The following is a 27,868-nucleotide window of genomic DNA, read 5'->3' as shown; positions in this document are numbered from 1 at the left end:
ATAGCAAAGGAAACAAATAAGACTTGAAGAGAGAGCCTAAAGAAGGGAGAATATCTTTGCCACTCTTCCAACAAAGGATTAATATCCAGAATATATAAAAAATATTTTAAAAAATACCAAAAGAACTAAATTCATTAAATGGGCACTAAAGACATTTCTCAAAAGAATGGCCAACAAGTATATGAAAATGTCCTCTACATCTTTAGCAATAAGGAAAATGCAAATCAAACTACTCTGAGATTTCATTTCACCCAGTTGCAATGGCAATTATCAAGACTACAAATAATAATAAATGCTGATGAGGTAGTAGGGAAAAAAATACTTATACACCACTGGTGGGATTCTAAAATAGTACAACTTCTACCGATATCAGTATAGAGATATCGTTTTATTTCTTAAAAGACTAGGAATGGAACCACCTGTAATCCAGCTATGCCACTCCTTGGTATTAATCCAAAATAATTAAGTCAACATACCATAGAGATACATGCATTCCAGTGTTTATAGCAGTGAAATTCACAACAGTCAAGTTATGAACCAGCCTAGGAGCCCCTCAACAGATGAATGGATGATAAAAATTTGATATACATACACAATAAAGTTTTATTCAGTAATACATACACAATAGAGTTTTATTCAGTCACACTTCTTTGTAGACAAATATTGAATAAAATATTCAACAAAATATTACATTCAATATGGGAATTTTTGCTGTAGTTATGTTAAATTTATAGATTTCATCTGCTCCACTAGTAAATTTTCCCATTTATGAACACAGTATGCCTATTTATTCAGATCTTCTCTAAAATTTTAATAAAGTTTTCTGGCTTCTTAATAAAATTTTATAGCTATGTTTGTGTGCTCATTCCTAGAAAACAATACTATGGCTATTACAATAAGGGCTTTTATTTTTCATTACTTGTTCTAACTAAATATTGTCAGTGTATATCAAATGTACTAATTTTTGTATGCTAATTTTGAATCTGGCCAAGTAACAACTCTATTTCAGTTCTATTAGTTTATTAATTATTTGCTTCATTTTTTTGCTAAATATCTAAAACTAATAATTTTTATTCTTTTTAATAGTTAATGACTAACCTCATTATATTGACTACCCAAGGTAAATAGATGTGATAGTCTGACATATCTTATTTTGAAGTTTAGTGAAAATGTTTCTAATGTCTCCTCATTAAGGGTGATGTCTGTGGGTATACTTGCAATGTTCCAACCTGATTACATGATATTTTTTTTCAACTGGTATGTGTAATAAGGTTAAATTAAGATTTTTTTTCCCTTTATATCCTTTGGCTTTGATATGGTTCCCTTTTAGTACAGTGGCATGTTTAGTTTATTATCTTCATTAAGGATTTTTACAATATCTGAAAGGCTTTATACCAAAGATTTTTAGTATGATTTTTATTAATACAAAATATTCCCTTTGGGCCTTTTAATGCTATTCACCCTGAATTCAATTTTGTCTGTGAATACTGCCTGCTACTCTTGCCTTATTTGGGGGCTACTTTGTTCTTAAATGGTTATTGCATGTTCTACCACAGAGCTTACACCTTTACCTTAGTAAAGATACTTTTGGTGAACATGTAATCAAGGTTGACAGTGGAGATTTTTATTGTTGTTGTTTTTGCTTTTCAAAGATAATATTCCATTATTTTTTAGTTTGCAATGAAAAGTCAGTGGTAGTATTTATCATTATTCCCTGCTCTCTTCCTCTGGCTACTCTTCAGATTTTTCTTTTTATCACTGGTTTTCAATAATTTAATTATGGCATGCCTGGTATAGTTTTCTCTGTTGGGATTTATTTTGCTTTTTGGATATGCAGATTCATGCTTTCCATCATATTTGAAGAAAACTCTATTATTTTTTCAAAATGTTTTGTTTCAATCATAATGATTTTTCATTTTTATATCATATCTATATGTAAGATTATTTAATATTTTTAAATTTTTTATTTGTCCTTTTAGTTATATATGACAGTAGAATGTATTTTGACATCACATATACATGACTTCCCATTTTTGTGGTTGTACACAATGTGGAGTTACACTGGTCATGCATTCATTTGTTAACATAGGAAAGTATGTCCAATTCATTCTACTGTCTTTCCAATTCCCATCCCTCCCCTCTTAATATTATTTTACAATTTCTAAATTTAGATTTTCTAAATCATTCTGTGCTTCAGTTTTGATGTTTCTACTGTCCTCAAGTTAACTGATCTTTCCTTCAAGACTGGCCAGCTGGTTCTCAAGCACATCTAGTAAAATTTTCATTTTAGACATTGTATTTTTCAAGTTTAAAATTCTCATTTTCTAAAATCCCTATTTATTCTCTCAATATAATATAATGTTTTCCTTTAAAATCTTGACCACATTTTTAATAGCTCCTTTAAACATCTAGTAATTTGCAAGCATTAATTTTGGGTCTGTTTTCTAGTTTTGCTTCTCCTTCTAAATATTTTTGATTGTAAGCTTAGCATTCTGGAAGCTACACTATTGACTGTATGTTGTCATCCTTCAGAATGCCTCATTTGTTCTCAAGGCAGTTAACTTAGTTAAAATTATCTTGGTCCTTTAGATACTTGTTTTTAAGCATTGTTAGTGTGAATCTAAAATACCCTTCACTGTAGGATTAAATCAGCCCTTGGGCTTTCTGAGGTCTCCAAAGCATGGTCCAAGTTCTAGGTGTTTTTCTGCTCATAGATTCTCAGAAGTTGTTCTTTCTCTGATATTTTCTTTTTTTCCTTCCCTTCTTTCTTCCCAACTTGCTTTTTATCTGTTTATATGGGTACTCCTGATAGTGAATATAGGTAGTAGTTACCAAAAAAAGGAATTCTGTTTCTCTTATAACAAAAAGAAAATGGTTTCTTCATAGGCACATGCTTTATTTCTAACATACATTACAGAGAAAGAATCTTGAATAAAAAAGTTCTCAAGTCATATCTACCTTCTTACATATTCGTTTTAGGTAGCATCTACATTTCCTTTATTTCTTGTCACCCATGGAAATCATTCTGATTCAATAAGCAAAGATTTATTGAGAACAGTTTATATATGCATAGTTGTGGTTTCTGCAATCCAAATTTTCTATTTTCATGCCACTACAAAGTGAATATGAGAGTTTGTCATTGAAAAAGAAGAGCTCCCTTTTAATTGATCCAAATAAAGAAAGAAGGAATTCTTTAAAATGATTTTTTCTTCCTAGTCTTTCCCTCATTATCTATACTGTCTTGCTTCCTGGCTATTTACATTTATTCATCAGTTTATTCTAAGGCTGAGGTGTTTAAACAAAATCTCCTTTGAAAGTCAGTCAAACTTTGGCAGAAAAGGGGAGAGAGAGTAATACGTGTTCCAAAGTACTGCAAAGATAGGGAAAAGTGAAGTTCAGAACTCAGCATTAGCAAAACAGGCAGGATTTTAAAAGAATGCTTTACATTTCAAAGAATCAATTGACATATTAAATATGAATAGAAAGACTGGAATTAGGAATATAAAGACGTAAAATAACATTTGCCTAAAAACAAATCATCATTTTAAAAAGGCTCAAAATTCAACTGAATAAAAGTTATTTCCTATTATTTCAAATACTTTATAAAGAATATCAAATATACAAATACTGTGCCTCTACAGTACCAGAAATAAGGATAAAAATTATTTGGGGGAATAAAAGGAATTGCCACCAACAGACAAAGGCAGAAACGCACATTAGAATATCTGTTTGAATGGTGAATGCATAAAAAGTGCTATATATTTTCAAAGCAACCCTGAGTTAAAATAATTGGTCAAATTGGTTATGATTTCAGTTATCCTGAACAAAAATACATTCACAGATCATATTTACTTTTAAGGTACTTTACAAATGACATTTTACAATTTTTTTAAGGAAAACCTCATAATTTGAGCCATGGAATAATGGTGATTCTTTTATAGTCTTTTAGCTCTTTAAGTAGGTTATGTATAAAATGTTTTGGGATAATCAAATATAAAGTCACCAAAATATCATTAAATTCATTTACTCTTACATTCACCTATTAAAGGAATTTCCTATTTCCCTGTCTCAGAAAAATACAGTCCTTCCCACTCCTAGCCAATTCTTCATGCTGAATCAACAGCTGCCTCCTTGCTCAGCTTACTGCTGTAGTCCTTCCCTCCAGAACAACAGGTTTGGACCACATCTGGAACAACACCCTTTTGGATACTTGACATATTCAGTAGTTATTTTCTGAATTTTTTAATATAAATATTTGCTTAAGGGCAGTGGTAGAGTGCTCGCCTAGCATATATAAGGCACAGGGTTCAAACCTCAGCACCACATAAAGATAAAATAAAGATATTGTGTCCACCTACAACTAAAAAATAAATGTTTAAAAAAATATACATATTTGCTTACATGTTTAATTGACCCACCAGACTATAAGCTCCATGAGGACAGAACAAAGCCTTTTAAATCAATTTTTGCCCTGTTAGTAAGAAAGCACTTAATGCACAGTTGTTCAAAGGAAAGAAAAGAATATATAGATAATTTTGCCTAATTTTCTACTTTGTGTTGACAATTTCGTTAATTTCTTTCTTAAAATTAAGGAGGTAAGTAACTGATCTATCAGTTACTTCTAACTGTAATATTCTAATACTTTGGAATATTACGTGGTTCTAATATTTTAACAAATGGTTCTTTGTCCTGAACCCGTTCCTGATACAAATGGTGTCTGAGTTTTGATGATTTGACATACTATTTTTCAATTCTACAGTGGTGAGAAAAAAATACACATTTCATAGAAACCATACTGCAGATTTTGAATTTTGGTCTTTTCCTGGGCTAACAATACTCTAATTAGATGTTGAGCAGCAGCAGTGATCTGCAGCTCCCAGTCAGCGACTGGATCAAGAGGGAAAAGAACTGGCACTCCACATTGTGCAATGCTGCTAAGCTGCCATGGTCAGTAGTGGATTAAATGAGTTTTGACTTTTCATATTTTCGACTTAAGATGGGTTTATCAGTACATATTACTATCTTAAATTGAAGTATATATATTATATTGAACAATTTTATAATACATTTATAGAAAGCACTGTGGTCCAAAATGGTCTATAAAATAATCATCTGTATCACACAATAAATATATTGTTGATCTCCCATGACATATGCAACATTATTCTGACATGTTTGTACTCTTTAAATAGGTTATGTATAAAATCTTGGCATTATGGTTATATAGCTCCAATTATTATGAAAATAATTTAAAATCATAACTTAATTACAATCATTTACTAATTAGAGATTTTGGAAAAATTTTGGCAAAGAATAAAAAAATGGACAGTGTCAGGTCAGAACCCTTAGGTGCTGAGGCCAGAGAAAAAGTAAAAAACTATACATCTTCAAAAGTAAATCTCCTAGTGTTGAAAATAATTTTTTTCAAGAAAAGTGCTTGATGGTTAAAAATATGTGACTCTTTAGCAACTATAGACCAAAACCACTTACTTCACTGTAGCACTTAGGAGAAAGTTCAGCTGTGGCATTAATAGGTTGTCTGGGGCTGACAGATAGCGATCAAACTGAACCTTGAAAGAGAAACACAAAACATAAAGTTCACTGATCAGCTTTAAAAACATTTCAAATAGAACAACTTATTTTATGAATTTAAGGATTAAATCTTAGGAAAAATCCCATATTCCAAATAACTAAATCTTTTTGTTTAAATGCGTATTTCTTAAACATCTAACTGAATTTTTCTAAAACTGCCAACTTTTAATAGAGTCACTACTAGCAACACCTGTTTTAAAACCCTGAACCTAAGTCATTCATTTAAATCACCCTCACCAAGTTTAACAAGAAGTAAAGTTACTCTGGTTCAAGTATATCTTCCATGCATCTACTGTATTTGTTAATCTGCTTGTTTGTCCATTCATTCAACTGGTATTTCTCAAGTACCTGCTATTAGTAAGGTCCTCTGCTAGCTAATGGGGATATAATAGTTAAGAGGATAATCCCTAGCTTCACAGAGCTTAGTGAGACAGATATTTAAAAACCAATAATATAAATACTACAAAATTACACACAGTGTTAAATACTACAATGGGAAAACCAAGGTAGCATAAGTATAAGTCAGGGATCCAGGTTTGTGGGTTTGGCAAAAGCCTCTCTAAGGAGAGGACATCTGAATTGAGAGTTTAGGATGAGCACAAGCTACATAAGTAGGGAGAGGGTTCATGGAGAGGGGACTCCATATGAGAAGGCATGAGAGGAGAAGGAAAATAGCTAGATATGTAGAGATCAGCTCGCATAGGACTTGCACACTTTACATAAAAACATTAGTAAGCCACCAAAGTTAAGTTAGGGTATAATGTGATGTACGTTTTAAGGAACTAAATCAGGCATGGAGAGGAGAATGAATGGAAGACTGCGATAGCTGAAGCAAGGTGCCCAGTAGGCAGCTGTTGCAGCATTTTAGACTCAAGGGGCAGCAAGGAGGGAGGCGCAGAGGCACTTGAGAGTCAGTGCAAAGTCGCCAGGATTTGGTTACTGATAACAGGAAGAGGGGACTGACTCTCACATTCTGGATCTCTTAAGTAATTCACATTATTATCATAATACATAAATGCATTCTTCATCCATCTGTTTAGCTGTGTAACAGCTGTACTGCTTACTAGACCATGTTCATTTTCATGCCAATTCTTAACATAATGCATAGAAAACAGCAGACACTAGGTTAATGACTGCTAAAATGATAAATGGATAGATGTTCTTATTCCTCTCTAAGTTAAAAGCAGTTGGAGGAGAACCTGGGTCTGGCAAGGCAGGGTTAGTTTCGGATTTCCTGAAATCTCCCATTTGGAGGTTATGATCAGTAGATATAAAACCATAAATCACACAAAAAACTCATTCAAAACTTTGTTTCTTCTGAGACATATGCAACTTATTTTTCAGATCAATACCAGACATATAAAATTTTGAATGGGGTTTAAAAATACGTTATAGATTATGTTATGGACTGAATATGTGTCGGAGAAAAAGGGAGGAAACATACATTTACAAGTAATGTAACTAATCTTTGTTTATATATATATGTGTATATATATACATACACACACATATATACACAGACACATATATACACACACACATACATATATATTCATTTTGTGGGGATAAATAAAAATTTATGTGAAATTATTGACTTATGTGTTGAGTTTACATATAACCTTCTCAGAATCTTATATCTTTTGTAATGAATCTAAGATTCGTTTTCACTAATTTTAAGTTGAGCTTTTTCCTTTGCAGTTTTATAGTGTTCACTGATCTAGTTTTATTTGATACATGAAGTTATAATTATTACCTCTATACATAGTGTCTTTTGCGATGACATAATGTTCCTTATCTTTCCTATTAAGTGCTCTAAATTCTCAAGTATTAACATAGTCATCTGTGTTCTTTGTATTTGTTAGGTATTTTGTAAGCCTATCCCTTTATTTTCAGTTGTTTTTAACTCTTCAGTTATTTTTAGGTTCAGTTATCTTAGTACTAAGTATTTTAAATACTTGGATAGGTGGCATGGTACAGTTGCTAAGCTCACTGGCTCTGCAGGCCAGCTTCCTGGGCTGAATGTGGTTAGCATGAGGACTAAGGAGTTAAAGCAGAAAAAAAAAAAGGCAGGTATGCTCAGTAAAGGATAAAGGCTGTTATTGTTCATTGCTGTTATTATTACTATTAATAGTAGTACTACTTAAAGCTTTTAAAAGGGATCCTTTGTATAAGGAATAGGGTATATATACATGACTTCAAATTAAAAGCACGAATGGTTATACATATATGCAAAATACATACTTAAGACAGAGAAACATGCTACAAAGAATGGAGCTCATGCAGAAAGGAAGGAACAAGCTCTTCACCTGAAAAGAAGTTAATAAAGTGGAGCTTCAGAAATTCTCATGCTCAAGAGTAATATTCTGTTTTAAAACTGAAATCCAATTTCAATTATCATCTCAGGGACAAGTCAAGAACTATAAACCAGGAACCATGGCAGTAGCAACTCTATGATATGTAGCCCCACTTCCTTATGTCTGTCAGTCTTGTTTCTTCATTAGGTTAGCAATAAAACTCTGAAAATGAAGAAATCCTAAATAGTAATGATGAAGCCATTAAAGTATGGTGAAATGTTACTGTAAATCACCCTCTTGGTTAATCTGATCAGTTAAAGAAATATATGCTCGTCTGGTGTTATTGGACCCAATGTGAACACAATTCATCAAAACAACAAAATGATCACGCATAACCAAATTATCAAATAGAAAAACTTTAGAACAGCGTTTCTTAAGGAAATATAAGCTGAAATGTTTTATTATGCACTTACCATTGCAGCCTTCAGTGCCACAGAATCTAGATTGGGCAAATTGGCTAAACAGCCCTATTTAACAAAAAAGCAGAAACAAGATATGAAAATGTGGATTTACACATTAATTCACTTAGGGAACATGGTACACTAGTGGGCTGCCTCAATTTAGGAAATCATTTAGCTATTTCCGAAGAAGTATCATTTCTTCAACTTCAGTAAGAACAGTGACTGTGATTTTGAGGGAGTAAGAAGCACATAAGCTCATCAATAGTGGAAATATTATTTATTCATAAGCAAGAAAAAGAAGATGCTAGCAAGATGAGGCTGAAGAATTTCACTTTGATAATTTTAGAAAAGAAAGAAAGAAAGCAGAATTGGTTTCTACTTCTATATTTCTACTGGGGCTGTATAACCATGTTAGTTTATGCTGGTTCTAGAAGCAAACCGCTTTCCTTTAAGGATTTGTTAAATTAAAAAGAAGACAACTACCATTTATACAGCAATCTCTGTATTAAATTAACTGATAAAAACAAGTGACTTTGATAAATGAATATTCTCTGTACATCACATGATATTAGTTTCTATATATTTTCATTACTTTTTAAAAAAAATATTTATTTTTTAGGTGTAGATGGACACAACACAATACCTTTATTTTTATGTGGTGCTGAGGATCGAACCTGGGTCCCGCCCAGCTAGGCAAGTGATCCACAGCTGAGCCACAATCCCAGTCCCTATTTTCATTACTTTTAACCAAAACCATTTGTAGTAGGAAGGACACTATTTGGGGGTACCCCACTCAGTCCGAGAACTATACATGAATCATCTCGATTTCAGAACAGTCCTATGAAACAGATACTATTTTTATTCCCAATCTGCAGTTGAGAAAACAGACACAGAGAGAAACTCACCTCCCCAGAAAAACACAGCTAATCAGTAGGAGAGCCAAGATTAAAATGCAGAGGCCACACTCTACACTGACCTATTTCCTCAATTAAGAACACCAATGCTTACCTGTTCAGGTTTGTGTTGCTGTACGGTGTTATAGATGTAACTCAAGCCTACTCTAGTTAAAACATAAGACGCTTGCTCATTTATAAGTGTGTCCAAATGTGCTTCAATCTAAAATAAAACACAGTAGAAAGAAAACAATTTAAAAGAGGAATAGCACTGATGAGAGTAGAAGCAGACCACCCTGGAGCCTGAGGCTCATCACCAGGAACCTGTTTCCTGGAATGGCACTGACAGGAGCCTTCAGACAGCGTCTCTAAAAAAGGCCTTTTATTCTCACAAAGAGGAAGTCCTCCTACAAAAGGAAGAGAAAGTCTGACTCAAAAGGAGTGAACACCAAAGAAGATTCCAAGACTACCCACTCACCAAAGAAAACGGTGCTTCTCAGCTCTTTTTAAGCTGGTAATTAGCAGAACACAAACAAAAAACACCACAACAACTGTGTCCACTAAAACACTTAGGAAGAGTTATGAGAAGATGAGGGCTCTGTATGCCTGACCTCCTGACCGTCAACTTGCTGGACTGACTCAACAAATCAAATCAACATCTGGAGAAGCCTGGAGGAAATCCCCCCAGGTTGAGGCAGTAAATCCTCCTGAGGATCCAGCAGGTCTGTGACAACCAGGGAGAGCTGAACCCGGGTCCAAGATTTCAGGTTCAGAAATGGTCAAGAAGATGTGAGTGGCATGTGCTACCCAGCTCTGTGCTATCTCTGGGGAAGCCACCTAATGCTAGTGGGGGCAGAAGGCAATGATAGGAACACTCAATTCACCAGTGGCAGCATTTCCTAATAGGAAGATGCCTGGACTCTTCCTTCTACCTCATTGGGAAGCCCCCAGTTTTACCAGTTTGTTTACCAATGGTACAGACAACTACCAACTCTGGTTATCTGCCACCATCGAAGTGCTTGCCTTGTTCAAGCAACTGCAATAGCTGTTCTCTTCCCCCTTACAACTTTCATTTATTTAAAGTTAATGCCCAGTGATGTATAATTAGAGCTCTTACTTACTGGACTTATTGGAAATCAAAGAAAAACAAGATGTGCAAATGTAAACCTTTAAAGAAAGTGAAAAAGAGAGTAGTTACTAACAAGAACCAAATAAGCGATCTGAAAGAAAAAAGGAAAGAAACTAACACAGAACAAATATCAAAGAAATAGATTAAAGGGAAGAAATTTAAAGGAAATTGGAGAACACATCCTTAAGATTAAATCAATCAAGGGCAGAAGCTTTAGAATATAAAAAATAACATATAAAGAAGATTTAAGAAATAACAGAAAATTTTACTGACCAAAAGAACGGTTTAAGTTTCAAACTGAAATGGCTCTCTGAAGTCTAAGATGGAAAAAGAAACACTTCTAAAAATATGGATAGACATAGCCTGGTCTTTTTACTTGAAACACTGGAAGATGCTAAAAAAGTCACTGGAAGAGCAGAAAAGTTACTAATAAGACAATTAATAGAAAAGGTCTGAAAACCAAGAATTCTTAGCCCAACAAAAAACCTTAAATTGGAGGACCCCAATAAACCAGGTCTTCCCTTAGTCACACTAACACAGCCCTTTCCCACGCTGAATCCGGGGTGCTCTGTGTGACCAGCATTGGCCATGGCACATGAAAAGCATGACCCAAGCACGGGCTTAACTGACACTTCCACATCACGGGTTGCTATCCACTCGAGGAGTCTGCTGGTGGATTCTGGGAGAGCAGTGAGGAAATGGCTCAGAGAGGCTTGAGAAAGGGGCATCTGAAATTTCTGCTGATAGAACAATTACTGAAAATGCCCCTATGGTAATAAAGATTTGCCTGAGGAGATTTCTGGAGGAAAAGCTGAAATATATGTCAAAAGTCCAGATGACTCATTTTATGGGGAAAAAAATAACCAAGGATCTAGAGAACGTGAATAAATTAATAAATTCAATAAATTAATAAGACAAAGAACTTTATACCATGCAAAAAATTAGTATGAAACACTTAACCTGATACTGGTGATAAAGCAAGCTGATGAATACCTGAAATATTTGAGTATCTTAAGAAGAGATTTAGACAACTTTCAGAGATTTGGATTTGAATCAGTGGCAAATACAGAAAAAAAAAGTGAAAATTTTTAAAGAAAATGTTAGTAATTCCACAAAAAGCCAAAAAGTTACTCAAGAATGGGGGAAAAAAATCACTCTTCATTACATGGCTCAACCATTAATGGTGTTTACAGTCGTAATAATTTAATGCAGTATAAGTCTAAATAAAAATTATAACTACATTTGAAGGATGGGAAAGCTCTCAGTATACCCAATTACTGTGTGTATATGTGTAAGCAAAGAAATAAATTTTTATCACTCAGAGTACACATTCAATACATTAAATCTATATTTTAAAAAATTAGTAAGTAGCAATACAAATATTTAGTTACAAATATAAATACCAAAAGAGGTAAATATAAGAACTGAAAGAGGTTGTCCTTTTTAGAAGGAGAACAGAAGAAAGATGTTTGGGTGGAGAGGATGGTACACTTTCTTTTTATAACAAACTCTAGAATTACTTAACTCTAAACCATTAATATAGATAATTTTGAAATATTTCTTTTAAAAGAAGGAATTAGAAATTAGAAAATATCACAAATTTAGACCTAGCAAAATTCATTCCTCAGAAAAACTCAAAGTTTAACAAATGAATTTTTACTATATCTACTACCTACTTGTGATAATTCAGTTTTGTTTTTTTATTTTAACATCATACCTACCAATATCACTTTAAAACTGGAACTCATGTATTTGGTGAATTTTACAAATAGCTTTATTTTAGCCATCATACAGAATCCTAAGCAATACCATTTGGAGAAGGGGGGACTGGTAATAACAAATTGTAATGTTTTGCCTAACACTGGTTTACACACAGATAAAAATATATCTGTCCTCTGTAACACATTTTGCATTAGCTACAGAGATTGAAAAATATGGCATATTATTCACAGCTCAAAATCTGAGACTGCATATAGCAGTGAATAACTATTCAAATTATTCATATACACTGTATGTTACCATGCTATACTATGGTCTGAACCAAGTATCTCAACAATTTCATACTCTGGCTCCTCCAAAGCTAAAAACCAAAACACTGAACATGTGGTATGTCTATGTATCCATCCTTCCACAACATTAAATCAAGGGATCATAGTAATTAGGTCACGTTGTCAAAACCAGTAGCTTAAAGTGATCACAAGAAGAAAAATGGTTCCATCACAAGGAATGGTCATTCTTTAGCAAAATTTACCTGAAACTGTAGCATTTCCAGACGTCTATCAGTGAATTCAAATAGGGCTAATGTTGTCTTCATCATATATAGTGAATTAACCATGAAAGTGGCCATATCAGCTGTGCCCAAATTACTGGCTGACACAGTACACATCTGGAGGAGTGGATCCAATACACAAGACAAAACCTGCACATGAAAAACAAAATCAATTCTTTATTTCCTAATGAGTGATACATTCCTGGATTACTGGCATTTCAGAATTAATGCCAAACTAACTGGTAAGATGCCAACTTACAGAAGAACATGAAAAAGAGTAAATGATAATAACCATATAATTTTAAAAATGGGTATGAGTGAATAAATTCATTTAAAATAAAGATCGACAATAAAAAGGGGTTATCTAAATATATGAGTTACAAATGCCAGCATTCAAACAGAATGTACAATAAAGGAGCAAAAAGCAATCACTGAAAATGAATTCATAAACCACCTGCACAAAGTCAGCTTGACGAGCATCCAATGGTATGACTGAAGAATCATGCGATGCCAAAACTTCACGCAGCAACATGAGTGTCTGATTGAGTGCAGCACTTGGTCCAAGATCAGGTGGTGGGAGTTCAACCTAAAATAAAGAACGTTTTACCCACTCAACTTTTATCTTTCCACTAAATTTTTAGGTATACATGCCAGTTCATGATAAAAACAATACAGGTACAAAATAAAAAATACTGGCTAACACATTAGAAATCTATAATTTATCAGTAGCTTATTTAGAACTATATTAATCAACACAAAAAGCAATACAACTTTGGTCAGATTATCTCAGAATTTCATTTGAATTGAAGAATTATATTTAATTTTATTTGAAATGACCTTGTTTTTTGTTTGTATGCTTTTAGCCCACATCATAAGAAAAAACAGACTAGTGACATCCCAACTATAATAAAGTTGAGAAACATCACTCATTCTCAGGCCTAAATCTAAATGATCTGTCCAGTTATGTCCAGGTTAGGTGTCCAGGAATCAATTTTTCATCACATACTCCAGCAGTGTCAGGAGGCCAGTCCATGGGTCATACACATTGCAAATCACTTCACAAAAACAATATCATTAAAATCTGGGGCTCTGGAAATCAATTAAACTGAGAATTAAACAAACAATACACAGGATCAATGAAACAAAGAATTGGTTCTTTGTAAAGATAAGCAAGATAGATAAGCCCTTAGCCAAACTAACCAAAAGAAAAAGAGAGAAGATCCAAATTAATAAAATAAGAGATTTAAAAAAAAGGAGAAATCACCACAGACATCACAGAAATCCAGTAGACCATTAGGAAGTATTCTGGAAACTTTGATAAACTGGAAAACCTGGAAGAAATGGATACATTTCTAGTCAAATATGATCTGCCAAAACTGAATCAAAGGACATAAAAACAAGCAGACCAATAACTAGCAATGAGATGAAAACAGTAATAAAAAATCAATAAAGGAAAGCCGAGGACCAGATGAATTCTCAGCTGATTTCTACCAAACTTTTAAAGAAGAATTAATGCCAATACTCCTCAAATTATTCTATGAAATAGGAAAGGGTAGAATATTTCCAAGTTCATTCTATGAAGCCACTATCACACTTATACCAAAACTAGATAAGGACACTGGTCAAGGAAAGAAGATTACAGACTAATATCCCTGATAAACTTAGATACAAAAATCCTCAATAAAGTATAAGAAAATTGTGTTCAACAACATATTAAGAAGATTGTACACTAAACCAGAGATGCAAGGATAGTTTAATACATGCAAATCAATAAATGTAATTCATCACATAAACAGAAATAAGAATAAAAATCACTTAGTCATCTCAATAGATGCAGAGAAGGCCTTCAGCGAAATTCAGCACCCACTCATGATTAAAAACACTGAAGAAACTGGGAATAGAAAGAACCGACCTCAACATCAAAAAGGATACACATGAAAAACCCAAAGCTAACTTCATCGTAAATGGGGAAAAACTAACAGCATTCTCTTTAAAATCTGAGATAAGAAAAGGATGTCCACTCTCACCACTCCTATTTAATATTGTGCCAGAAATTCTAGCTAGAGCAATTAGGCAAGAGAAGGAAATAAAAGGAATAAAAATAGAAAAAGAAGAAGTTAAATTATCACTGTTTGCAAATGATATGATCCTTTACCTAGAAGATCTAAAAAACTCCACCAAAAGACTGCTAGGATTAATTAACAAATCTGGCCAAATAGCAGGTTACAAAATTAACATACAAAAAAAATAGCTTTCCTATATACCAGTTCTGAGAGAGAAATCGAGTACAATTCTATTCACAATACCCTAAAAACAAACAACCAACCAACAAAAACAACAACAACCACAACAACAAAAACCCTGTTAATAAATCTAACAAAGAAGGTGAAAGGCCTCTACAATGAAAACTATATTAACACTGAAAAAAGAAATGAAGATCTCAAAAGATGCAAAGACCTTCCATGTTCATGGATAGGCAAAATTAATATTGTTAAAATGTTAAAATGGTCATACTACCAAAAGTAATATATAGATTCAATACAATCCTCATCAAAATACCAGTGATATTCTTTACAAAACTAGAAAAAAGCATCCTAAAATTCATTTGTAAGAATGTAAGATCCAGGGGCTGGGACTGTGGCTCAGCAGTAGAGCACTCGTCTCACATGTGTGAGGCCCTGGGTTTGATCCTCAGCACCACATAAATAAAAAGGTATTGTGTCCACTTACAACTAAGGAAAAAAAAAAAAAAAAAAGAAGAAGAATATAAGACCCAGAACAGCCAAAGCAATTCTAAGCCAAAAAAACAATGTTGGAGGCATCACAATATCTGACTTCAAATTATATTATAGAGCTCTAATAACAAAAACTGGCCTAAAACAGACACACAGATCAATGGAACAGAATAGAAGAGACAGAGACAATCCCACATATCTACTATAGTCATGTGATCCTTGACAAAGGTGACAAAACATACACTGGAGAAAAGACAGCCTTTCAACAAATGGGACTTACTCAAACTAAAAAGTTTTTTCTCAGCAAAAGAAACAATAAGAGAGGTAAATAGGGAGCCTACATCCTGGGAACAAATCTTTACTCCTCACACTTCAGATAGAGCCCTAATATCCAGAGTATACAAAGAACTCAAAAAATTAGACAATAAGATAACAAACAACCCAATCAACAAATGGGCCAAGGACCTGAACAGACACTTCTCAGAGGAGGACATACAATCAATCAACAAGTACATGAAAAAATGCTCACCATCTCTAGCAGTCAGAGAAATGCAAATCAAAACCACCCTAAGATACCATCTCACTCCAGTAAGATTGGCAGCCATTATGAAGTCAAACAACAACAAGTGCTGGCGAGGATGTGGGGAAAAGGGTACACTTGTACATTGCTGGTGGGACTGCAAATTGGTGCAGCCAATTTGGAAAGCAGTATGGAGATTTCTTGGAAAGCTGGGAATGGAGCCACCATTTGACCCAGCTATTCCCCTTCTCGGTCTATTCCCTAAAGACCTAAAAAGAGCATGCTACAGGGACACTGCTACATCGATGTTCATAGCAGCACAATTCACAATAGCAAGACTGTGGAACCAACCTAGATGCCCTTCAATAGACGAATGGATAAAAAAAATGTGGCATTTATACACAATGGAGTATTACTCTGCATTAAAAAATGACAAAATCATAGAATTTGCAGGGAAATGGATGGCATTAGAGCAGATTATGCTAAGTGAAGCTAGCCAATCCCTAAAAAACAAATGCCAAATGTCTTCTTTGATATAAGGAGAGTAACTAAGAACAGAGTAGGGACGAAGAGCATGAGAAGAAGATTAACATTAAACAGGGATGAGAGGTGGGAGGGAAAGGGAGAGAGAAGGGAAATTGCATGGAAATGGAAGGAGACCCTCAGGGTTATACAAAAGTACATACAAGAGGAAGTGAGGGGAAAGGGAAAAATAATACAAGGGGGAGAAATGAATGACAGTAGAGGGGGTAGAGAAAAGGGGAGGGGAGGGGAGGGGGGATAGTAGAGGATAGGAAAGGCAGCAAAATACAACAGACACTAGTATGGCAATATGTAAATCAATGGATGTGTAACTGATGTGATTCTGCAATCTGTATACGGGGTAAAAATGGGAGTTCATAACCCACTTGAATCAAAGTGTGAAATATGATATATCAAGAACTATGTAATGTTTTGAACAACCAACAATAAAAATTTTTAAAAAAAAGAACCAATGAAAGATGTTTTGGCACAACAGAGAAAATTTGATTATGGTTACATATTAGGTGGTATTTAAAGAATTACTGTTAATTTCATTCAGTGTGATAATGACATTGAGTTTTTTTTTTCCCCCTCAGGTAATATATACTATTATACTTAAGGGTGAAACTTTAGATGTTTGCCCCTTACTTTCCAAAGCTCAGCAAAATGAAACACAACAAATATATAAATACATATACACACACACACACAGCACATACACTTAGAACAAAATCTAAGAAATGAAAATTGTTGAATGTGAGTGGATATTGTAAAATGCAGAATTTAAAAAAATGAACTGTGTAAAATGCAAACTTTGAAATAATAGTGTGCATTTAATTAAAATAGTGTGCATTTTATTAAAAAAAAAAAAAAAGAAAAGACAGCCTTTTTAATAGATGGTGTTGGGAAAACTGGTTATCCACATGTAGACAAATGGGACTAGACACTTATCTCTCAGCCTGCATAAAAATCTACTCAAAGTTAGACCAGAAACTGCAACTCCTAGAAGAAAATGTAGGGTCGATACTCCAGTACAGGCAACAACTTTCAACAGGACCACTAAAGCTCAGGAAATAATACCAAGAGTCAATAAACGGGATGGCACCAAATTAAAAAGTTTCTGTACAGCAAAGGCAATGATCAAAAATGTGAAGAGAGAGCCTACAGAATGGGAGAAAATCTTTGCTAGCTACTATTTTGACAGAGGATTAATATCTAGAATATATGAAGAACTCAAAAATCTTTACACCAAAAAAAGCAAATAACCCAATTAATAAATGAGCAAGTAAATAAATAAGACACTTCTCAAAGAAATACAAATGGCCAAAAAATATATGAAAAAAAATGTTTAACATCATTAGCAATTAGGGAAATGAAAATCAAAACTACACAGATTTCATCTTACACCAGTCAAAATGACAGTCATCAAGAATACAAATGAATGTTGGAGAGGATGTGAAGAAAAAGAAACACTTTTACACTCCTGGGGGGATTGTAAATTAGTATAACCACTATGGAAATCAGTATGGAGGTTCCTTAAAAGACAAGGCATGGAAGCACCATATGACCCAGCTATGCAACTGCTCAGCATTTATCCTCAAGAATTAAAAGTCATATACTATAGCCATACATGCATACATGTTTATAACAGCACAATTCACAATAGCCAAACTACAGAGCCAACCTAGGTGTCCATAAGTGGAAGAATAAAGAAAGAAAATATGGTATATGTACAAAATGGAGTTTTTGCTAAACTTTACCTTAATACACATTTTAATATTACTACTATCCCATTCATCAAACCAACAACCCAAAAGTATTTTATGATCTTTCTTTTCCTCACTTCCCTGACCTCATTTACCAACAAGCCCTGTATCACTAAGATATATTCATATATAATGCTGCAAACTGTCCCCATGCTACCACCCAACAGCGAGGCATTGTCATCTGTTGCCTGGCCGACTCCAAGAGTCTCCTGAGATGTCTCATCTCCCCTACCCTACCTTCCAGTCTCCATACATCAGCCAAAATAATATTTTCAAAATGTTTTAAACGTTTAAAAGTAAATAAAAAAGGTCAACCCTCTCACTAAACCTGTTAAGTCTTCAATGACTCATCCTTGCACTTAAAATCCAATTGTCTTAAAGTATGTAACATTCAAAACAAACTATAATCTCTATACTCGTAGCAGATGCGTGGAAAATACAATTTAAAAAGAAAAAAAAAACAACACCCTGAGTACAGCATCAAGAAACGATCCAATATCTGAGAATAAGCCTATCAAAAGATGTGTAAGGCCATAAAATTATATTACTGTAAGAAACTAAGGAAGGGAGAGCTATACCACATTCACAGACTAGAAAATTCATTATTAAGATGTTAAATTCTCCCAAAGTAAATCAATCAAAATCCTAAAAAGCTTTTTACTTTGAAAAATTGACAAGATGATTCTAAAATCCACATGGAATTGCACAGAACTTAAAATTGTATTGCTTAAAATAGCCAATGCACTACTATCAAAAAAAAAGAACAAAATTGAAGGATTTATGGTAATAGATATCAAAGCTGTAGAGTGATTAAAGAATGTGGCACTGGTACAAAGGATAGAAAAATAAACCAATAAAATCAACATTTATAAAATAAAGCCAATCACATGGTCATGTTTTCACTGTAATTCAGAGGGAAAAGACAGTCTTTATGATGGTACTGAATCAAGTGTACTGAATATCCAGGTTGAAAAAAATCCTCACTGCTACCTTACCTCATATTCAAAAATCAATCTGAGAAGGATCAAAGACCTAAATGTGGAAATACCTACTAAAACTCATGAAGCTCCTTGGAAGAAAACATAGAAGAACACCCTCAATGCCCGGGTTTCTTAAACAGAACACAAAAATGAATTAATTTCAAAAGATTCGTACACAGGAAAGGATTAAAATTAAGGGCTTCTATTCATCAAAATATATCATTAAGGGTGTGATAAAACAATTCAAAAACTGAAAATTATTACAAAAGAGTAGGGGGGAAAAAAAGACAACCCAATGGAAAACTGGACAACAAACTTCAAAAGACTACATCTAGCAGCCAATAAACATGAAAACCTGTTCAACACCATTAGTCTTCAGAAAAATGCAAACTGCACACGTGAAATACTGTCCCATACTTTCCACAATGGCTAAAATTAAAAAGACCAACAACATCAAGGACTAGAGAGGATGTGGAGCAACTAACACTTTCACACATTCCTGGAAGAGTAATAGGAAAATATTTTCAGGAGAAACACCTACTAGAACTCATCAGTTCTATCACCCAGATATATTCCATATCTGGGGATACAAACAACAGAAATGAAAACTTATGCCCAGCAAAAAGATGTACAGAAATATTCACAGCAGCTTTATTTACAATATTCAAGAACTAGAAATAACCCAAACACCCATCAACAATAGAATAGGCAAACAAATTGCACTGTGTGTATATAATCTATCTATACAAAGGAACTTCACAATGATTAAAAAATGAACTACTAAACATGCAAATAGATCTTACAGACATAACATTAAATAAACCATAAGAGCCAAAAATGTATACACTGTATAAATTTATTTACATGAAGTTAAAAAGCAGGGAAAAGGGGGGAGAGAGAGTCAGATGGTGATACATGCTGGGGAAGGTACTGACTGGTCAGGGCAAGAGGAAGCCTTCTCAGGTGCTAGTTAGGTATAATATCTTGATAGGGATGACGGTTAATGAGTACACACATATAAAGATTCAGTGAAGTATACACTATGACTTCTGTATTGGACATTATATATCCATGTAATATCAAAAATTTATAAACAAAGTGATCATTAATAATACTTAATTAATGCCCAAGAGTTTTGTGAAACACATACTCATAATTTTATGTACATTTTCCCTAATAATTAAGTTGAAGTATAAAGAAAAAATTTCACATTTAAAAACATTCTTCAGGGCTGGGGCTGTGGCTCAAGTGGTAGCGCGCTCGCCTGTCATGCGTGCGGCCCGGGTTCGATCCTCAGCACCACATACAAACAAAGATGTTGTGTCCGCCGAGAACTAAAAAAATAAATGAATATTTGAAGAAAAAAAAAAAACATTCTTCAGTCTACTGAAAACTTCATATTCAGTATATTACTTTCTTTGTGTAGAGATATAACATGAAAAACAGCTCTCATTCTTCTTGTGACTAGGTGCTTTTTATCCCTTTTAGAGTATAAGTTTTGACTTTCCTAGAGAAAAATGAAAAGTTTGCACCATATCAACTGCAAAAGCTCTTTCTAGACTTCATTTCTCTGCAACTTTATTTTATTCTTTCAAATATCTTCTATTTAAGATCTTCCAATTTTCTGTTCTGTAATTTCAAAATCTTCTCGGGCATTTGCTTTAAAAAATGAAAACATATAAACCAAAAAACACCTTTATATTTTAAATTAATTTCCTTATTCTATAAACAGACTGTTTTTGCTCATGATAAGTGACATACATATTTGGGCAATAAGTAAAATTAAAGTTTTTTGAATACCTTTGTTTTGCTTATTAATTTTTTTAATGTGGTGCGGAGGATGGAACTCAGTGCCTTACGTGTGCAAGGCAAGCGCTCTACCACTGAGCCACAACCCCAGCCCACCAAAATTAAAATTTTTTGTTTGTTTTTGGTACTGGGGATTGAACCCAGATTGTGCCACATCCCCAGCAATTTTTATTTTTTATTTTGAGAAAGGGTGTATGTTACTTAGGGCCTCGTTAAGTTGCTGAGGCTGGCTTTTAATTGCAATCCTCCTGCTTCAGCCTCTCAAGTTGCTGAGATCATAGGCATGTACCACCACACCCGGCTGGAATTAAAAAGTTTTTAAGTCAATAAAATTATCCAAGATAAAAAATACAAACAATTATCTGTTTGAAATAATGTTAAAAGCATTTCAATTGAAAAATATCTTTTTTATTTATTTTTTCTTGGCAGACCAATCTGTAAGGAACAATCTAAAACTATTCATTTAGAATGAGCACACGAATATACTGGAAATCTTGTTAAGATACATATTCGACTCACTAGGGTTGGAGTGGGGCCTGAGATATTTGCATGTACAATAAGTTCCCAGGTGATCCTTTGCTTTGAGTAGTAAAAAGGGACTCTAAATAACCATAGCCTGGAATTTAATCACAACATATTTTAAAAGATCATGAAGGGCTGTTTTCAGAGGAATGGGCAAAAATCAGTTCTATTAATTTAATGTGGGTTTCATTTATAACAGACTATATCCTTTATAAATTAGAATTATATTATTATTACAGTAAGAAGAATTTCAGAAAATATCTGTGTGGCTTGAATTGATACAGCACTATCTTTTGCTCTCCTAGACTTGTAGTCACGAAATGTTCCAGGAAAGCCTGGTAGGGAAGAGAGTACACACATGAATGTTCAAGTGCTCCAAATGTTTTGTGAGGAAAAGAGGTACATGTTTTAATAAATGAAGTCCTTGAATTTTATTTTTTTATATAAAAAGTTTCTCTCTGCTTATACCTTTATTATTTTTTAATATATTCTTCCTAACAATTTTACTATCCACTTAAATTTCTATTAACCAAAATTTCCACATGGGAGCTCTCCTAATGAAAAACATTCTGCAATATGTGTTGTTCTCTTTATAAGGTTAGAATCATTAGAATCATTTTAGAGGAAGTGAAATGGTTGACAAGAAGCAGAATGAGAAAAGATATAATTAATATAAAGTATCAAATTCTTGAAAGAAATTTGAAACAGTTTTATGTGTGTCTGTGTGTGTATACCTATGGGCAACACAGATGTTGAAAAGAGTACCATAAGCCAATCTAATCTAATGTGAAAATATCCTTTAATTCAGCCCAATTCATATCTGAGAAAAACGTTTCAGGCTACAATTATTAACAGCAATGACAACAAAAACAACAATAATCATTAGAACCCATTCATTGCTGTATATTCACATTTGCTGCAATTGGTGACTGGTAATTAATAGATTCAAATTACAACTGCTTTCTTCACATTTTTACACTGTTGAAGGTTTTCATTGCAAGAGGCCATCCTTAAAAGCTGCCTTTTGTTATCCATTTTATCTTCCTATTTTCTTGCAACTTTCATTTTAACTTCTATGAGTAATAAAATATAGAGAAATTTAACATTTGATAGGGAGATAAACAAACTGGCACCCACTTTGGAAAGGTAAACAAAGTTCCTAGTATAGACAAAAACAAACTTCAGGAACATCAAAAATATTGAGTGAAACCTTAGAAACATCTAAGAACATACACCTAAACAAATTAGTTAAACAACCTATAATTTTCTTACCAATGAAAGCTAACTTCATCACAAACTAAATTCTAAATGTATTTCCTGTGGAGAACTTTTCAAACATGGCATGTTTTCAAGGGAAAAACTATAAGGAGAAAAAAACTTAAAAGATTTTGCCATGAAAAAATTAAAAGTTGATCAGAAAAGACTATAGGCAAATTTAAAAGGAAAATGATAATTTATAGAAAATGTTTATAACATAAATGTTAATATTCTTAAGGTATAAAGAATATCAGAAATTAAGAATAAGACATAATCCAGTAGGAAAATGGCAAAGGACTCAACAACTCACACACAGGCAAAAAAGATAAATAAAATGTTCATTCTTTATAGAATTACAGAAATTCAAGTGAGAAAAACTATGAGATGTCACTTTTTGCTCACCATATTGGCAAAGATCTTTTAAAATACCCACTGTCCAGTCTTGGCAAGGCTTGGTACATTTGACAGGAGGCTATATGTAGACTTGTCCAGATGGTTGAAAGTAAGGTAAAGAGGAGTGGCTGCCTACAATCACACAGCATTTGCTGGACATCACAGAGGACTTTGCTCATCTTAGTGAATTTTCGATCTTCAGTACATATAATTTCATAATTTCTTAAAGCAATGCTTAGTGGTGACAACACATACAAAAATTAATCCATGATGGTTTTGCAAAGTGAACACGGTAAAGTGACAAAGGTAAAAGAGAAAGTAAGATAATGACAGAACATGGGCTTTCAAAAAGGGAACCCAGTCATTCAGGTAAGTAGTACTGAGTTCCTTGTGATTTAGGATTTAGGAAAATTTGTTTTCTGGGTCTATAGCTTTCCAGCTGATTCTCTTGTGTTTTTACAGTGGACAATCATAACATTCATCAATAATCTAATGTCTCCTCATTTGAAATATTTAGATCTCTTTCCCCACCCCTGCCTTTCTGAAGTACTAGGAATTGAACTCTGGGTCTGGCCCAGGCTAAGTGCTAGGTAAGCACTCTACCATTGAGCCACACCCCCAGCCCTTTATCTGGTCTGTCTACCTTGGCTATTATCCAAAAGTCTTGGCAAGCATTCTTGATCTTCATTTAGATAGGAATATGCCTCTAGAACTTCTATGTTAATTATGTAGGCTATTAGTTCTATTTATCTTCATATTATTAAAGAAGTATTCTTCCATTACTTATGTACTAAGGTTTTTCTCCCCAATTTGATTAAACATCATGACAATATAAAATTTAACATATTTTACATATTTAATAAGTCTATTTTTAATCACCATATTTTAATGTGTAAACACTTAACATATATGTATACATATATACACACACATAAACATGTATATAATAGTATCCTTGATCACCTAAAACATTTATTTTCTAACTCTGATATATTCTTATATTTGTGGAATAAATCACACCTGGTTTTATCTATTTATGGAATAAATCACACCTGGTCTTAATATAATGATGGGTCTGACCTAATGACGCATTTTTTGGAAAGTGAAAAAGTGACTGACTTGTGGTCATCACTACTGCACTAACAGGTTTTAATGTCAGTATTATACTATCAAAGAACTGGAATGCTCCTCCTATTTCTCTGTGTTGTATAAAACTGTCCACTCCTCACAGATATGAATGAAACATCTTGGCAATCTGAGATCAGCCGTGCAGAATATTCTTTAGTTGCCTTTCCTCCCTCCCAAGGTGTATTTACATTTGCCATCCTTTTTTATTTCATTTTTTTTTTTCTGATGGAGGCAGAACTTTAATTCCTTTACGTGTGCAACGGTCCTCATATACCAAACAAGTAAGTAATACACTTTTAAAAACTATTTGGACACTGGACAGCAGGAATTGAAGGACAGTGATCCTGTGAGGAGGTAACAGTAAGGCAGGCTTACATCTACCCAGTTTATCATTTGGAGAAAGGCCCTGGCTGCAGCACAAGATGAGAAGCTAGTCTCCCTGTTTCCTCTTATCTTTTAACTATTTTAAAATCAATTTATATCATCTTAAAATTTTTCTTCTTACGCAGTTTTCCAGATTATTTCAGCATAAAATTGCATATGGTATTCTCTACAAAGTTTTAATCCACTTCTGCGAATTTTCTGATTTCTAAAGTTATAATCTTTAAATTTTATTTGTTTTTCCTTAATGAGATTTGCTAGAAGGTCATCAATTTTGTTGGTCTTTTAAATAGTTCTGCTTTTCTCTTTTCCAATTTGTCAGAGAAATTTGATTTCATCCTTCCTAATTATCACAGTGTTATTATTATTGTCTTTTGAATATCTAAATATGAAAGACAAATACGTTTTTATTTTCAGTCATTGAGTCCCTCATGCAGCTTTGAGTAATATACTTATCCCTGTGCTTTTCCACTTACTGAAATGTGGCTGCTGTCCCTACCACAAGACTAATCTTGTTCATCAAGGCCACTGGTCATCTACACAGTGCCAGAGAGCAAGCCTGCTGCCTTGTCTTGACTAGAACTCCTCATGCAGCACCTGTCATCTACCAGCCTACCTCCTGGAAGCTCCACGATCTTGGCCTTCTGATAAAACACTCTCATCTTCCTCCTTCCACTGGTTATTCTCTCTCAGCATCATATTGGTAACTTTTTTTCTCTCTTAAATGTCAGTGTTCCCCCAACTGTGATTCCTGGTAGCTTTATTCTTACAAAAAATTATCCCTAGTAACTTCATTTAAACCTAAGGGTTCAAATACATCTTTCATGCAAAACTCTAAATCCAAATGCAGAGTTCCAATTCCAGAGAGATATTCCACAGGTAGGTCCCTCAAATTCAACTTTTCTACTTTATCTCCCAAATTTTACCCCTTTTCTGTATGCCAAAGATTTACGATCAACAGAGAAATTATTCCAGACCCATTCCTCTCTCTTATCCATATTCAATCAGTCATCAAGTTTTGAAGATTTTACCTTCACCCCTCAAGTATCTGTCCATCATGGGTATTTCCGAATCCCTCTTAGGTCATGTATTTCCACAAATGGCTTCAGTACTCCCTTCAATGCCTGTCTCCCATCTGGCCTCCCTCCTACTCACACAACACACCAATTTCCAAGTGATTTTCCTAACAATTAAAAACAAAATGTGTTTATTGGTGACTTGTAGCTTGTGTTCTGGCATATTCTATTTATTTCTTCTACTTAGAAGACCCTCTATTTACCTCCTTCTTCAACATCAAAATCCTATATGTCCTTCAAAGTTCCCTTTAGCACCTCTCTCCAGGAAAAGAAGCATGCATGGATTGCCACACACTCCTTCTTTTGTGCTAACACAGCACCCTAAGCACAGGAGTTTCATAAAATGTGATGAGTACAGCAATCACTGATTCCACTGATCATTCTCCCATAAAGGAGACACGACCTAAGGCCAACAGAGGCCACTGCACTCTTATTAGCTAGTGTTTGTCTCTTCATTTTCAATGTTTGTATCATGTACAAATTATTTCAGAAAAAATAATTTACATAAGAACTCATATAAACAAACAGAACCAGAATTGATTGTTAATAAATTTCTGGTGCAAACACATACACAAAGCAAAAAAATATAAGATAGATACTTCAGTTCCATATATTATTGCTGCTTTCCAAAAGAACTTGTGTCATGCACAGTTACCATGAAGTAGACTCCTATTAAGGCTTCTCTGAGCTTAAAAAAACAAAGATGGACCACGTTCTCTGCTACTAACTATTTGACACTATATAATACTATTCTTCAGGATAAAACCTATGCCTAATACGACCAGACCATTGGATGAAGTTATACAATCAAAAATAATATGATCGGACTATTGGATACAGTTATACAATCAAAAAGCCAGCACTGGGCTGGAGTTGTGGCTCGGTGGTAGAGTGCTTGCCTAGCATGTGTGAGGCACTGGGTTTGATTATCAGCACCAAATATAAATAAATAAAAATAAAGGTCCTCAACAAATTAAAAAAAAAAAAAAAAAACAGCATGGTGATTGGGACACATCTCTGAAAAAAAACTAATAATAAAACAAAAATAAAGAAAAATTTAACCATTATGAACCCATTCCACAGGCCCTGCCACAATACCCTGCTCAAATTAAAATATTACATCTTATAGGACTCTTCCAGGTTTTTGTCATTGATTTATCCTTTGTGGGGTATTTTTTCTAATTTATTTGTTTTTATAAATAATTATAGTATAAAAACCAAAGGAGCGCAAAGTTCTTACGAACAATGTTATAACATCAGAGGGTAAAAATGTAAGCTGTTTGAAAAAAAGTTTTTTAAGAGTTCCAGTTTTCTAATCTGTGTGGTGTGTTGGCTCCTACCTAAATATAGAAAGTTTGCTTTAGTTACACATTTTTGGTTATGGAAAAAATGGTAGTGAAACTAGGGCTTGACATTCTATCTCCACTTATGACTCGATGTTATACTATTCCAGGAAGACAGATTATAAACTTGGATCCAGGAAGATGGCGGCGAGGGGAGTGCATTGCCCCCGTGTGCTGCTTCACTGTGTGGGAGTATGACAAGTCAGGACGGCTAAAGGCTATCTTGTTAGGAATTTCCAGCAATAGTGGGGTGCTCCGGAACCTGGAGGAAGGATTTCCATCGCACGAGGATTGGCTACGGGGACTCAAACGCGAGAGGTTTGTCGCACGGAGGGTAACACTGCTTATTCAGCAAATCGCCCCGCGGCTAGAGTCTGCAGCGCGCGCTGGGAAACGAGGAGATAGCGACGCAGGGATACAGCGCTGCAGTTTCTGCCAGCCATGCAAGGACCGTACTCAGGGCTGAATTCTGGGTTCGAGACGGGGGAAGAAAGCGGTCCATCTCGGTTCTCCACACCGGTCAGACCACAGAGGAGGCCAGCAGCCACCATGTTGGAAAGCTGACGTCACCATCCCTGTTTTCGACTGACCGCAGCTCATTCAGCCATAGAACATGTAATTTCAGGCTGCCATTCGCCTGCGGCTTGCAGACAGATTGCTAGGGTTCAGTGCCTGGGTGCTTCTTAGAACCTGATCTTATCGGAGCGAACACCGAGCGCGGGGCGGCCGAGTTCCGGCTCCCGGAACCGCCCTGGCCCAGGGCTAGGGAGCCTGCGGAGGCTGCTTCTTGGACCCTGC

The 27,868-nt window shown here is 34.4% G+C and overlaps 1 protein-coding gene across 1 annotated transcript in view; it reads right to left on the bottom strand.

Annotated features, from left to right (window-relative positions):
* Cog6 (component of oligomeric golgi complex 6) overlaps positions 1 to 27,868 on the bottom strand; it is an 88,894-nt gene that overhangs the window by 8,714 nt on the left and 52,312 nt on the right. Inside the window, exons 14-18 of the mRNA XM_015484237.2 lie at positions 13,093 to 13,224; positions 12,621 to 12,788; positions 9,356 to 9,463; positions 8,360 to 8,413; positions 5,491 to 5,570 (exon numbers count right to left, since the gene is read on the bottom strand). Coding sequence (XP_015339723.1) covers positions 5,491 to 5,570; positions 8,360 to 8,413; positions 9,356 to 9,463; positions 12,621 to 12,788; positions 13,093 to 13,224 — 542 coding nt within the window. The remainder of the gene's footprint in view (positions 1 to 5,490; positions 5,571 to 8,359; positions 8,414 to 9,355; positions 9,464 to 12,620; positions 12,789 to 13,092; positions 13,225 to 27,868) is intronic.

The sequence above is a fragment of the Marmota marmota genome, unplaced genomic scaffold (genome assembly GCF_001458135.2).
Source record: "Marmota marmota marmota unplaced genomic scaffold, marMar, whole genome shotgun sequence".
Classification (NCBI taxonomy): domain Eukaryota; kingdom Metazoa; phylum Chordata; class Mammalia; order Rodentia; family Sciuridae; genus Marmota; species Marmota marmota.
The sequence above is the reverse complement of the archived record's forward strand: the minus strand, read 5'-3'. Positions and strand labels throughout refer to the sequence as shown.